This window comes from Zonotrichia albicollis, chromosome 10 (assembly GCF_047830755.1).
Source record: "Zonotrichia albicollis isolate bZonAlb1 chromosome 10, bZonAlb1.hap1, whole genome shotgun sequence".
NCBI lineage: Eukaryota > Metazoa > Chordata > Aves > Passeriformes > Passerellidae > Zonotrichia > Zonotrichia albicollis.
This window is the reverse complement of record NC_133828.1, coordinates 34,376,237-34,390,022: the sequence shown is the minus strand read 5'-3', so window position 1 is coordinate 34,390,022 and position 13,786 is coordinate 34,376,237. Positions and strand designations below refer to the sequence as shown.

Here is a 13,786-nt window from a genome sequence, read left to right as displayed (position 1 = left end):
TCTTAATATATCATACAATGAAAGGAGAAGTAAAATGTTAATTAGGGAAGGGTTAAGAAAGGTAAGAAGCTTTTGCCACCCTCAATGTTCTGTCCCTCCTCACCCAGCTGCATGTGTAGCAAACTTGAGAACAGGTGACAGAACCACAACCAGCAGCAACTGCATCAGCTCTCAGTACTGGAGAATCTAAATCAGTGTTCTCACTTAAGCCCACAGCAAACAAATAAGCCCAAAAAAAATTTAAATCACTTGGAGGTAAGACCCCACAATGTAACCATCTGGTGTGTTTGTTCCATTGTAACACAGCTTCTGCATTTCAGTTTCTCCCTCCTGTGGTGGTGCATGCCACAGTTATTTCAGCACAAGCTTCACAACAGGTCATGAGATTCAAGGACAATTAAAAAAAAAAAATTTACCTCTCCTTCTTCATTATGTTTACCAAAACCCAACACACTTTAAAATTGTTGCAGGGCAGCTGCCCTTCTCTTTTCCCTCTTTCCTATCCCAACTTAGACAAAGATGATACACCCCTTCAGTTTTAGAGGCAGACACATTTCAGTCTTTCAAAACCTTCTTTTCATAAATACTACACCCTTGCAAATATTCAAGAGATCTGCTCCCTGGAAAGCAGGTGCACTTGGACGAGCTGACAGGATGCACTCTCTCCTTACAGAACCAACACACAAGCCTGAAACAGAGCAAGTGGGGAATGACTGGTAGGTGAGGATTCCCATCCACAGCCTCATGTGCACCCAAGCACTAAAAGCAGCCTGTGGCACCAATCCCAACTGCAGAAAGGCAAGGGCCTCTTCCAAGGCAAGCCTTAATAACAGCTCACACTTTGGAGCTTACAGGCCACAGATTTCAAACTCAAATGCCAAGCTCCATAAAATTTTAAAGTCAAACAAATTGATACACATCCCTTCTCCCAAAGTAAAGCTTTTCTAAATACGGGCACTCAATAAACTCAGAAAAACATTTCAAGAGCAGTACTGAGGCTCTGTGCAGCTCAGAGACAATGCAAAACTGGCATATGCAGTGCACACACACAATTTGTATGGGAAAAAACAACTTACAATGCAACACATCACTGGACATCAGCACTGGCCATCTTTAAGCCTATTTACACATCAAAAGACAAAAATATGTCTCACTTTTTCAGATGACACCACAAGCTTGTTGCATGTATCAAGACAGACAAATGCAAAGTGACATATGTTAATTTTAACTCTCTCCAAAGCAAATTTTTCATGGGAAGACTGCAGGTTTTTTCCCCCAAAACATCTCTGAATTCAATGACAAGTCTAATAGAAACAAAACAAACTCAGTTTTATTATGTGATCTTCCTCATAAATGGTCATTTTTAAAAGCAAAAGCATTGGATCAAAGCTGTAAAATCTGAGAAGCATTTTTTTCAGTACCAAAAGAAATACATTACATTTTTGATTTTTTTTTTTGTTCAAATCAGTTATAAGAACTTTAATTACAATGAATATATTTTGCAACTTCATGGCCTAGGAAAATATAAGGGAAAGCACCATCAAAAAATTCTCTCTTGGCCTGGATACAAAACTGTGCTAAGTTGGAATTTCAGAGAGCATCAGCAGCAATAACTGTTCTTCCAGTTACAGGTGTATTTCCCAGGTGCTCTTACTGACTGTGTGGTCATTTCTCTACCTGAAGGACAGGAATGAACAACATTTCCAGTTCTAGTCAAGCCTGAACTAAGCATGGAGTTACTTCAGCCCTGCATCTCTGCTGGCACATACAAGAGAGCACAAGCTCTGGGGTGTCACACTGAATTTCTCCTTTGAAAAGCACAGCTCTGCAGGGTTATCAAACCCACTTGGACTCTTCTGCACATGCACCTTCCACTGTGGCCAGAAACCACAGAAATCTCGCTTGTTCACCTCCTCCCAGCCAAAGCATGCCAGCCCATCTCTGGGACAAAGGAGCCACAGCAGGCTCTGCCAGCAGCTGCTGCATGGCCAGGATCTGCTGCAGATACAGTTTCAATTGCTGGTTTCAAACCTGACATATAAAAGCAAACAACTTAACTAAGAATCGTTTTCTCATTGAAGAAAACACCACTTACATAACTTTCATTGCACTCAATAACTGACACAAGCTTCAGAGCACTACTGATATCATTTGTTTCTCATTTCTGTCTTTTGCAGCAGACACAAAACACTCCTTGGAGGTTTGGTTGGGTGGGTGGGTTTTTGGGAGTGGGGGATTTGTAGGTCAGAGAGATGTTGGTACACAAACACAAAAAACTGGCCAAAGGACTCAGGAAAAGCTAAAATACACTCAGCTGTCATAAAAGTGAATATCCTTCTAGAGACAAAATGAGGATCATTTGCTTAATCCAAGCACAGTTAACAGCACAAAACCAAACCAATTAAAATTGTTACTTCTCACAAACACCAGAAAAGAGCTTATATTTAATTGTTTTTTCAATTGGCTTATTAAAACTATCAAACAAAATCGCAAAATCATATAGAACTCAATACCTTCAGAGTTTAACTGATGTTTTCCAAGAAAAAGCACCAGTAGAACAAGGTTCTGACTAGCAGATATTGAGCAATTTTTAAATTAAAGTCCAAAATTCAGGCTAATAAGAGAACTGAATACATCCTCCTTAAAGCTTATCTACACCACTCTAATTTTAAAAAAGTAAAAATTCCAAGTATGAAAATGTTAATCTCTAGCAGCACTACATTTGATTGTCATTGAAGATCTGGGCTTTTGGTCATGCAAAATAATTCAGTTATAATTCTCTAATCTAGTTATCCTAAAAAAGATAAGAAATACCCAGAAAGGCAATGTAAGAATGCATGTGCCATAAGAAGTGGATTGTCTATTTCTCCCTCATCAATCTTAGGGTCAGACTGAAAACTGCCAAGTGGCAATGAAGAGCTCACTTCACACTCCAATCAGGAAAAATATTTCCCAGAGCATTCTTCATTACAGGTCATAAATACTCATAATCAAAAGACTGTTTATTTTAAAATGGATATTAGCCATTTCCCCTTCCTCGTGTAACTGTAGAGATGGCAGTGTCCCATAAACCACACAACTGGAATTGCATTTATCATCCAATAGTCACAGGAAACTTGTCCAAGAGTAACTGCAGTGTCAGACAAAGCAGGGTGCCAAGAGAGGCCCAATTGCATCACCCTACCAAGCCTTTGTTTGAAGGTGCATCAGCTGAGAAAGGAGGAGCTGCCTCAATTCTCACATTTCAAAGAGAAATTCATCAAGTTATGTTTGTGTGACCCACTAAGAATCTCTGTGACCACCAGCTGTAACATTCTGTGCATGTACTGGGACACTGCACACAACCAGCACACACTTCAGTGTGCTGTTAACCAGATTCTTTTAACCCACACATCTGGACCCTGATTCTAGTATGTCAGCACATCAATAAAACTTCTCTGAACACTTTAACTGCTATAAACTTGAAGTAATTTATTTTGTGAATAGCAAACAGCAATAGTTTTCTAATTCTGGAAATCTCCAAAATAAAGATGGAGATTTTGAATGTGTACCTGCATATATAACACTATAATAATTATATATATATATGTGTGTGTGTATATATATAGACTTAGAAGGAACTCCAAAACTTTTAGAAATTAAAGGTTTTCAAAAGCCTAGAAAAAATTGTTTTTGTGCTACTTCAGGGGATTAGAAGTCCTGAAGGAAAAACAGCCTCTGTTCCCAAACAAGCATATACGAACAGCTGGTGCAGCCAGTAAAGACCTGCTGTTGTATTACCAGCACTCTGCTGAGCTCCTTGGGTTTTGTCTCCTGCCCAGGCCATTCTCCCCTCCCTCTGCTCTTCCACCTTCACAGTTCCTACCTTCCCCCATGAACAATTCCATATTATATACATACACAAACCATTTTTACAGTTATTTAGGTTGGAGGACATTAATACCCATGAGAATTTTGTCTGGGCATTTAATGAAAAGTGACAGCACCAGAGTGAAAGTGTTGTATTTAAAAAAAAAAAAAAAAGCACAGTCAACCATCTGCTGAAAGATTCTCTTGTTTGGCCATTTTTTAATTGGTGAGAATGGAAGTGAGGTGACACAGAAACAGGATGTGAAGGCATGGGATTCATATGATCTTGCACCAAATTTAAACACAAACTGGGGGAGGGGAGAAGCAAGGCACAATCATGAGCAATCAGAGAATAAACTATTGGTAGTGAGAAGACCCAAGAAGACAAACCATAGGAATGCACTATTTATCAGTTTAGGGAAAAGAGTCTAACATTGATACCAACACCAAAAAAAGCCATGCACATGTCTACTGCTTGTTTTAATTAAAGATTTGACCAGATGAAAAGTTAGAACAGACTATTAATCCACTGTAATTTTAAGAAGACATTTACCCAACCCACTGACTACATCCAAAGCTAAACTGCCCCAAGCAAGCTGCTCCTGTTCCCACACAGGTGAGCTGAGGGCTGACCCATCCTGGCTGCCTTTGGTGTGCATCCCACCTTCTACATGCGCACACAAACCAAGGCACACAGCTCCCATGTACGCTCAGCAACATCCTTACAAAGCAGCAACCATAAATAACGGCCCAGTGAAATGGAGCCCCCAGATGCTGAAAGGGGGCTGTTTCAGCAGTGCTGTTACAGTATGAAAGCAATCTTTTACAAGTGCCTTTATCCCCACAATCATGTCACACACTGCTGTATGAGGCTGCCAGCCCCGGAGCTCTGCATGCCCACCACACAAACACCAAGCACTCACACACAGCAATGCCCAGCACAAACACAGGCCTGATGCCTCCTGAACCACTGCTGGAGCTCAAGTTCCTACAGCACCTTCTGTGCAGGTGGATCCATCTGCCCACAGAGGGGCCACTGCAGGATCTGAGCCAAAATGATGTACCCTGAGTATTAACTTACCATATATTTCAAATATGCTAATGGCAGTGACATGTAAATAGTACTGCATGAACCCTGCTCATTAACAGAGAGCTCATCCACTCCACAGAGCCATTAGCATTACTTCTAAGATTATAGGATTTTGGGTTTTATTCATGTTTTAAAAGTATAGCTGCTAATAATGAATTAATTCTAGTCACAGAAAAACAGTATTGGCTGAACTTTCCTGCTACTATGGTGTAAGTGTACCCAACCCTGGAAGTATTTTTAGCAAGGGTGTTCAATCAATACTGCTATGTACATCCTAAATTAGACATTAACAGGACATGAGAACTGTAAAGCATGGCAACAAACAATACATTCCACGGACAATTTTGCTGAACAAGAAGTAACCATCGAAGTAATTTCTAAACAGGTAAATTTGATTCCAAACAAATTTAACTGCAAACGTAAGGAAAACATACTGAAAGGTAAAATTACTTAATACATTTCAGCTTGTGAAGAATATGCATTTGTATTTCAATGTTTTATCTGACTCTGAAAAACTAAAATTAAAAACACACACATCATCTAAAAAGACAAAGAAACTGTAATGACAACAAAATTATAGCAAAAAAATCGGACCAACAGTACACTTCTGAGTTTACAAAGTATAAACTTGCCTGGGAAACATATTGACACACACGTACATATTTGTAAGCTTATCACCCAGAATCATTTTTTATCAACATGGTGCAAGCCAGAGTCGTGCCAATATGTAAAAACAACTTTTTAGGTCAGTGAAGCAAGAAATCCATTGTCAAGAAAATGGCACCCATAAGATTACAATAGTGAATATATTATGTTCAAGCAATGAACTGGAAAACTTTCCTACAATATACATAGCTAACAAAAATTGGTTTTACCAATTCTAATGTAACTCGTTCCTGTACTCCTGCAACGCACATTTCCAATGTGACGAGCACACCATGTCTGCATGAGTGTGAACACGTCGGTGGCTCCCAACATTACAGAGCACTTATTTGCCAAAACAAGCAGGCAAACGTGCACTCACAAAACCCCCTCACCACTGAACTCTGAGTTTAGCTCAGGGCAAGAGAAATGCCCCGTGGGTGAGCAAATGTATGTGCACACCGCAGCCTAAAAATTATCCTTCAGCTGAGATCCATTAGCACTTCTGTAACACACCAAGTCACACAAATATTTTCTACCTCACAGTTTCAAAAATTGGAACCGCTTGGCCACACTGAAGTCTTGGATGGCTGTAAATAACAGCATAAAGTTCGCTCACGTGTATTTTACATCCGAACGATGTATATCCTTCGAACAGACCAGAGGTGGGAACATCTCACGTACACCGGCAGCTATCTGGTTTTAGCTACTAGCTCTTGGAGATTTTTGAAAGGAAAAAGACGCTATGCTTCTTCCAGCCGGTGCTGCAACAGCATGCACGAGTTAACCCATCACCAGGTAGACGAAAAGCCTCTGTCGCATATAGACACAGCGATTATACAAGCCTTCTGCTCGAGGGAGACACTAAAAATGTACCAGAGGAATGCAGCGACAGCACTCAAACCTATTTTCCCTGCCCATAACCAGGGCAACGCGCACATGTGCCTAGAAAGCACAGGATCGCAAAGTTTTTTATTAAACACGCTAAAATAAAAATCCGTTTCGGGCGTTCGGCGGAGTTCAGTGCATTTTGGAGACCCCGACCTGCCCCCGCAGCTCGTTCCCCTCGAGGCTATTTCCCCCCCACCCCCACACACCCCCTTGGCCGAGGGGAGCCGGCTCTGCTGCTTTTTCGGAGGGGGAAGCGGAGGGAGAGCGCACACACACGGCCACCCCCCCCTCCCCAAAGGGCTCAGGGCAGTCGCTCTCCGCCCGCGGCGAGCTGAGCGCGAAGTTGCGGGAGGGGGAGCGGGGGGGTCACAGCACACACACGGCCGCGGCTCGCAGCACCCCTCGTGCCCCCAGCCCGGAGCCCCGAGCGCGCCGGCGGCCGCCTTTACCTTCATGTACCATCCACGTCCTGGTTCCAGATGGAGCGGGGAGCGCCGAGGCGAGAGGCGCGGGGGCTGCGCGCTCGCGCCGCTGCCGCCCCGCGCGACCCCCAACCCGCCTCCGCGGGCGCGCGCACGGGCACGCGCGCCGCAGAGGCTCGGGCACGCGCAGCGCCCGCACCCCCCCGCGGGATCGGGATCGAGACCGGGAGCGGAGGCGCCGCTCGCCGCCCCCCCCTCCTCAGTCTTCCCGCAGCGCCCGCCCGAGCCGCAGCCTCGGGAGCAGCGACAGCAGCCGCCCCGCGCCCCGCCGCAGCGGCGAGCGCCGCATCGTACTGCAGCGACTGGGCCGAGGGAGCGGGGGGAGGAGAGGGAAAAAAAGCTGGGGGAGAAGAGGACGGAGGAGCCCCGGGGGGAAGGCGGAGGACACCCCCACCCTCCGGCCTCTCCTTCCCCCCTCTCCTCACAGCGACCGGCCGGAGGGGCCGCACGGGCCGGGGCTGTCCCTCACGGGGCGCGGCACTGCCTCGCACGGACCGGCGGCTGCCCCGCACGCAGCCCCGGCCGGGAGGCAAAGGGGATCGGGGGGAGGTGGAGCGCCGGGGCGCTGCGGAGGCGCCTTCCCTGCCGGCGAGCGAGCGAGCGCCCGTGGGGGAGGAGGGGGGAGGACCTGCAGCCTCCTCCCCTCATCGCCGCCCTCCTGCCCGCCTCACGCGGGCAGCATAGCAACCAACATGGCGGCTGCGCAGTCACCCGGCGGAGGGCGGGAGGCGGCCCCCGAGAGCTCGCGAGAGCCGAACGGGCGCAGTGCTCCCCTTTCTATTGGTCCGTCATGTGTCCGTAAAAGGGAGGGGGCAGGACCGAGAGTGCAGCTGGCTGTCTGATTGGCTGGGTTTACCATGGCTGAAGCCGTCGGTGAGCACTGATTGGTCAGGTGATCCGTCACTCACACCTGTGGCGGTGCTCTGGGGCGGGAGGCGCTGAGCGGCGCTCGGTGGCTCGGCTTGGTTCACGCCACCCTCAGCTCGCCCGGGGGACGGGGTGCTCTGAGGGACCCTTGTGCCCGTGGGAGGTGCACGCTGCTTTTCTGGCCCGCTCCGTTCCGAGGGAAAAATGAGCCACAGAGGAGCAGTGGGGATGTGTTAATGTCGTAACCCTCCGTCTTGGTCACATGGTCGCCCAGCCTCACCCTGCAAATGTCCCAGAGGGTCATTACTGCCTGTAGGTCCTTGCCGGAGCTTTCCAGAGCATGAGGTGTTTGTGCACGCTGGCCACATAAACATTGTCATATGTGGCCCATGGGAAGGTTTGCGTTCAAAGACGTGGTTTAACACAACCCGGTCCTTTGATGTACTTACATTATGTATGAAAGGGTTTGGTTAAAAATGTCTTTAATGTCCACTTATTAAAATACAACCTCTCACAAGCTGTTTACTGAGTAACAGACACATAGAATATATAGAATCATTGTGGCTGGGAAAGACCCTTAAGATTACTGAGTTCAGTGTTTGGGAATGAGTTCTTGGATTTCACAATTAAATTCCTAACCATAGCAAGATGTAGAGTAGTACTGAAGGAGTTTGCATGTTCTCCTCTAACTAGGAAGCTTTCTAAAATCTCATTTGTTTGATGTTTGCGAACTTTATATACATTTCCAGCCTAAATTGTTCTTGTGCCAGTTTTGTTCTTTTGTTTAAATACTCCTTCCCTCTTAGCAGTGTCTTCCCTCAATTGCTTTTAATAAAGCAGTCATACCCCTTCCATGATAATGGGCTAAATAATCCAAGGACTTGTAACCTTATTACAAGTAATAGTAGTAAGTGAATATTATGATAATACAGGATATTCCATATGACTTCTTTCAGGAATAATGTGAATCAGGGGTGAGACTGAATTTGGGGAAAGCAGTCAAGACTGAATTTGGGGAAAGCAGTCAAGCAGAAATTTCAGATCACAATCTCTGGAGCTCTTTAAAATAATAGACTTCTTAATGATAATGAACAGAAAACACTCATAAATTGCTGAGATTTACATTTTATTAACAAAAATCTAAAAGATGACAAAGCTTGAAATGTGAATGATTCCCCTAGATTGAACAATTCCTAGACTGATGATTTCATAAAGCCCCAAAATAATACACACAGCATCAGTAATGCCATTCCTTGTTGCACTCCTGTTCTTCCAGCTCTTCCTGAACATCCCTGTAGTTGACAGACTGATTGTGGTGCAAGCAGAAACATCCCACCGCCGTATCCTGCATTTGTGAGCTGCTGCCAGCCTCTCGAGCAGGGCATGTGTTCCTCTGGGCATTAAAGGCATCCTTGGCTGCAGAGTTGGCTTGGTTGCCTGATAATTCTTTTTCAAAAGTTCATGTTAAATTTAGGCACAAATTGCACACGTACATTTCAATCCATTTGCACTTAAGATTCCAATTCTGCCTCTCACATTTTCATATAATTTTCTTGTGCATGGTTTGTGTCAGACATACAGTTATGTTCCATCTGAGAAGAACAATAATTAATACATTGCTTTCAACAGAGTGTGTGATGGAGGAGCAACCCAAACCACTCCTTGTGGTGACCGTAGAACTACACAACATCATTTTGGCAAATGCAACCTTGCAGTGGTACAAAGGGATTTGTTTTGTTGATCTAACACAAAATTAGTGACACATACAGATATTATATGTGCATTCCAATGTTAATTCCTTGCAATATATTGTCTTTTCTGCATTTTGTTGTTTTCAGAAGACTTGATTGAAAGCCCTAAATCGAGGCAGTGGAAGATTCCCATTATGTGCAGAGTACCTCAGGTCAGGCCTACATTGCAAGAGCACTACACAGATATTGAGACAAAGCTCTCCAGTTCATGCTTTTACAACAGCAATGGAGCAAAACTGCACTGCAGAATGTTTGAGTGCAGATATTGCTCAGACGAATTCAGCAAAAAACTTACTTTGCAGAATTCTGAGTTACATGTTATAAACCCCGAGCAATCACTTCCCAAAATTATGAATGAAAGAGAGAAAGCAAACTGAAATGTCACTTTGTCATTATTTACTCAAAAGAGCACATTCCTTTCTCATGTAAAAAGTGCATTCAGCTCAATTTTCTTTCAAGAGCATGGCTCTTTGATATAACAGCAAGTTTCTGGCTGTTGTCTGCCTGTGTACATAAGCAATGGAAGCTGCATTTTGTGAAAATTTTTTGCATAGCAAGAGTTTAATTTTCAAACCAGTGTGTGGGGATTTTTCTGTACTATGTTGATGCTTTTTGGGGAGGATATGTTATCTCACAGCCTGTTGTGTTCTGCTAGTAAAGCACCACTATCTTAAACTGTTTTGTACAAGTTAAACCTCTTGTGTAAATATAGAAGCAAACAAAAGCTTCTCCTTTACCTAACAGACCCGTGGTATGTGTTTGTGCCAACAACCTTATTACTCATGCAAGACCTGCCAACCAAGCTGTGATTAATTTATGTGAGAAAACTGTATATTAAAAATGTGAATGGGATTTTAAGCCTCTCACTGAAATACATGCAAACTGCTTTGTGGCCAAGAAGACATACTTAAACACTGCATTAAAGCAATTCAAGATAAATTACTCTCACTACAGGTGGAGTTTAGCTGTGAAAAGAGGAGACAAGGCACTTAATCTTAACGCTAAGCTTGATCAAGCATAACGTGTTTGTTAGCAGATGGGTTTTCTATAAAGTAAGGTCCTAATTCAGCAAAGCCCTTACAACATACACACATTACTCAGGGAACAACCTTAAAGTTGGCCAAATTCCACATGGGCAGTGCCACTGCTCAGCATGAATGGCAGAGAAGTTTGTGCTGGAGCATGGCTCTGGGATCACTGTTACTATATTCACAGTGCATTTTATGGACATAAATACTGAACGTGATTGTTAGCAGTGTCCTAAGCTATGGGGACAGAAGAATTTTGCTGCTTGGGACAAGGACTCACCTTCTCTTTAAGTTTGTGCAATACCTGATGCCATAGGGCTCCACAGTACTAATTGTTAGAATACTGCAAAATAGTAATTTGTGGTAATAAGCTTGTTGCAGCTATCATCCAGTCTGGAGGCTGGTTGTATTTATTTATAAATATATGTTATAGATAATGCTCTTAAATGCACTGAAACAAAAACATAATGGAAACATCAGTACTTACAGTTTCTGGACTATGTTCCACCAAGTCCTTTTTTTCTCCAGCCAGCCTTCTTTGACAAACTTCTTTGCCTTTAATGCACATCAAAGTACCACAAGGTTGAATTTCTAGATACCCACTGCAAACAGCCCAGTGATTTTGTGAAGTCCACTTGTGCATTCACTCGTGGAACACTGTTATTTTCTGCTTCTGTCCAAAAGGAGAAATGCTGACAAGTAGCATAAACTGGCAAAACAAAACCATAATAAACCAGGTAAAAAATACTTTGAAGCATAATTTTTTTCCCAAACACATCAAGAACAGATCTGCCAGAGAATATGAGGAACTAGCAGGCAACAGAGATGAAACAAAAGCATTCAGGGAAAACAGGAGAAAACTAAGTACCTTTTTTCTGTCACTGTTCTTTTTGGCAGATTTTGAGGTGATTGTTACAACTAAACCTTTTTTAGGGGCATGGTCAGAAAAAACATAAGTGCAAAACTGAGTGTCTGTGGTTTTGGAGCCAGTCAGTAAACTGTACAGTACCTGACTGCCAGGACAATGTATTTTTCACCCCAGGGTTCAAAGGGAGCTTGGATCTGAAATCGCCAAACTATTAACTGTGCTTTGTAATTTATGGTTTGGAGTGAACCCAGTTCTGTAAGAATAGAAGTTTTTAGACAAGACTTCAGAGAAAACAGAAATGACAACCCAGTCAGTCTAACACATGGCTCATCACCATGTAATGAGAAGAAGTGGAAACTGCAAACCTGGTAGAGCTTTAAAAATGTCAGCAAAGTCAGCAAATATTGATAAAGAGGAGCTGGCTTATATAGACTTTGTATAAATACTGAGACACTGGATCTTCAGCCTTAATCAACTCTCTGTTGGAAGAAGACCAAGTTTGTACCAGCTCCTGCTATCTCCTTCCTCCTCTCCTCCTCCCAGCTTGCTTTTACTCTCAGTCTAATTGCCACAGAAAGGAAATCCAAATGTGTGGCACCGGGGGAGACAGAGCATGTTCGGGGTATCTTCCCAGTCCAACCCATGAAGGAGCTATGGACGTGATTGAAGAACGTTTAACATGCAGCCTGGATGAAGCAATCACATATGAAGATTTCCCCAAACAGTTTTACAAAGCCCAGGAGGCAAGCTCTCTGTGTGACTGGTAACTGCTTCAAAGGGAGGATAGATGGGTAAATTATCACAAAGGGAGTAACCAGTGAGATACCAAATGCACCTGAGCTTTACAACATGTTCACAAGTGGTAAGTGAAACAGGACTGGACAGTGTTTTCTAGGGATTCACAATTCTTCAGGAAAATCAAAACCAAAACTGCTGACACAAAGTAGCCAAAAGAAAAAACCATAATGATAAAGATTGAGTAGGTGATAAAATACCAGCTAAAATGCAACGATCAGTCAATGAAATGAAAACAAAAAATACTTGTGCAACATAGTAGGCTCTAATTAGTTCATATCAGTCAGCAAAGATATTTTGAAGTCACTATGGATAAGTTTTCTGAAATTGTTATCTCGGTGCTCAGAGAGGCAGTTTGGACTGAAAAGGACAGAAGAGAATGAAAAAGCAACAATAAAATGCTATTGTATAAATCTTCAGGAATCGTGTTCTTTCCTTTAATACAAGACAAAATTCTGCTTATAGCATCTTGACATGTGGTAGCATCTTAAGCATTGGAAAAACATGAAAAAACAGGAAAGAGTGACCAGATTGATCAGAAAGACGGAATGCCTTCTAAGACAGGTTAATTACTATGGAACTACTTAGAATATAGATGAGAAAGGGCAGATGTAATACAGGTATCAAAAATCAAGTCTGACATGGGAAAGGTGAATAGGGAGCAATTATTCATTTCTTATGAGAACAACGATGAATCTAATAATATTTTTTCAAATGGAAGTGTAAAAAAAGCAAAAGGAAGTACTATTTAAACAACATCTGCTTAATTTGGATAATTCATCATCATGAGATCTTTTAGATGCCAAAAATACTTAGGGCTGCAAGAAGTTCCGAGATGAATTTACAGAAAAAGAGGCTGCTTTGCAGAGAAATGGAGAGAGCCTCCAATTCCATCCTTAGATATTCAGAGACTGAACTGGTAAACAGGAGGAGAAATTAGGCTGTAACTGCTCTCTCCTTACATTTCCACTGTAGGGAACTGCAGGGCACCAGGTTACCTGGACTTTTGGTGTGACTTGGGTCAGCCTTTCTTGCATTGCAGCTGCAGCAGAGAGATGTCCCCACCTCAAACCTCCTGCTTCCTGTCATATCCTGTGGGGACTGAACCAGAGAAATCCCAGTAAAACATTTAAATCAATGGAACATCTAATGACGTTTTTAGAACTTTAAAAGGGATTTAATCAACATTTTAAGATCTTAATTTAGCAAACCAGTTGCATAGATACAAAGCCAAAAATGATGCTTTAGTTAGACCTTCATTTTGACTTAGCCCAAAGAACCTCACCCAGTAATTTCTGCAACAGCCTATAACTTTGGTTTGAGCTGTGTTGCAAGTTTTAAAATAGTTTTTTTTTTCCTTTTTCTAAGCCCATCATTAAGCAACCCAGCACTGACAACTGCCATTAAAGCCTTCTGGATTTGGAACTCTTCAGAAAATTTCTGGAGTATTTGGGAGGAAAGAAAGATACGTGCAAAAAGTGGAGTATAAGTGGGCTCCATTTGTGTGGAATTGGTTCAATCCT

The 13,786-nt window shown here is 43.1% G+C and overlaps 2 protein-coding genes across 8 annotated transcripts in view; both read right to left on the bottom strand.

The window, feature by feature from the left end:
* The window catches only part of PTPN4 (protein tyrosine phosphatase non-receptor type 4), a 113,274-nt gene extending 106,166 nt beyond the window's left edge, over positions 1–7,108 (bottom strand). The window contains exon 1 of one of the 2 annotated variants that reach the window (XR_012582005.1): positions 6,922–7,108. Coding sequence is in view for 1 of the 2 variants with exons in the window: in XM_074548757.1 (XP_074404858.1) it covers positions 6,922–6,934 (13 nt within the window). In the remaining variant the exon portion in view is untranslated. The remainder of the gene's footprint in view (positions 1–6,921) is intronic. The other variant, XM_074548757.1, reaches the window with a different exon arrangement.
* Positions 7,109–8,930: 1,822 nt separating this feature from the next.
* The window catches only part of LOC113459062 (transmembrane protein 177), a 35,392-nt gene continuing 30,536 nt past the window's right edge, over positions 8,931–13,786 (bottom strand). For 4 of the 6 annotated variants that reach the window (XR_012582000.1, XR_012582002.1, XR_012581999.1 and 1 more), the window contains 3 exons: positions 13,262–13,364; positions 11,088–11,309; positions 8,931–9,413 (listed from right to left, as the gene is read on the bottom strand). The gene's annotated coding sequence lies outside the window, so the exon portion shown is untranslated. Of the gene's footprint in view, positions 9,414–11,087; positions 11,310–13,225; positions 13,365–13,786 lie in introns of all 6 variants that reach the window. The other 2 variants (XR_012582001.1, XR_012582004.1) reach the window with 2 other exon arrangements.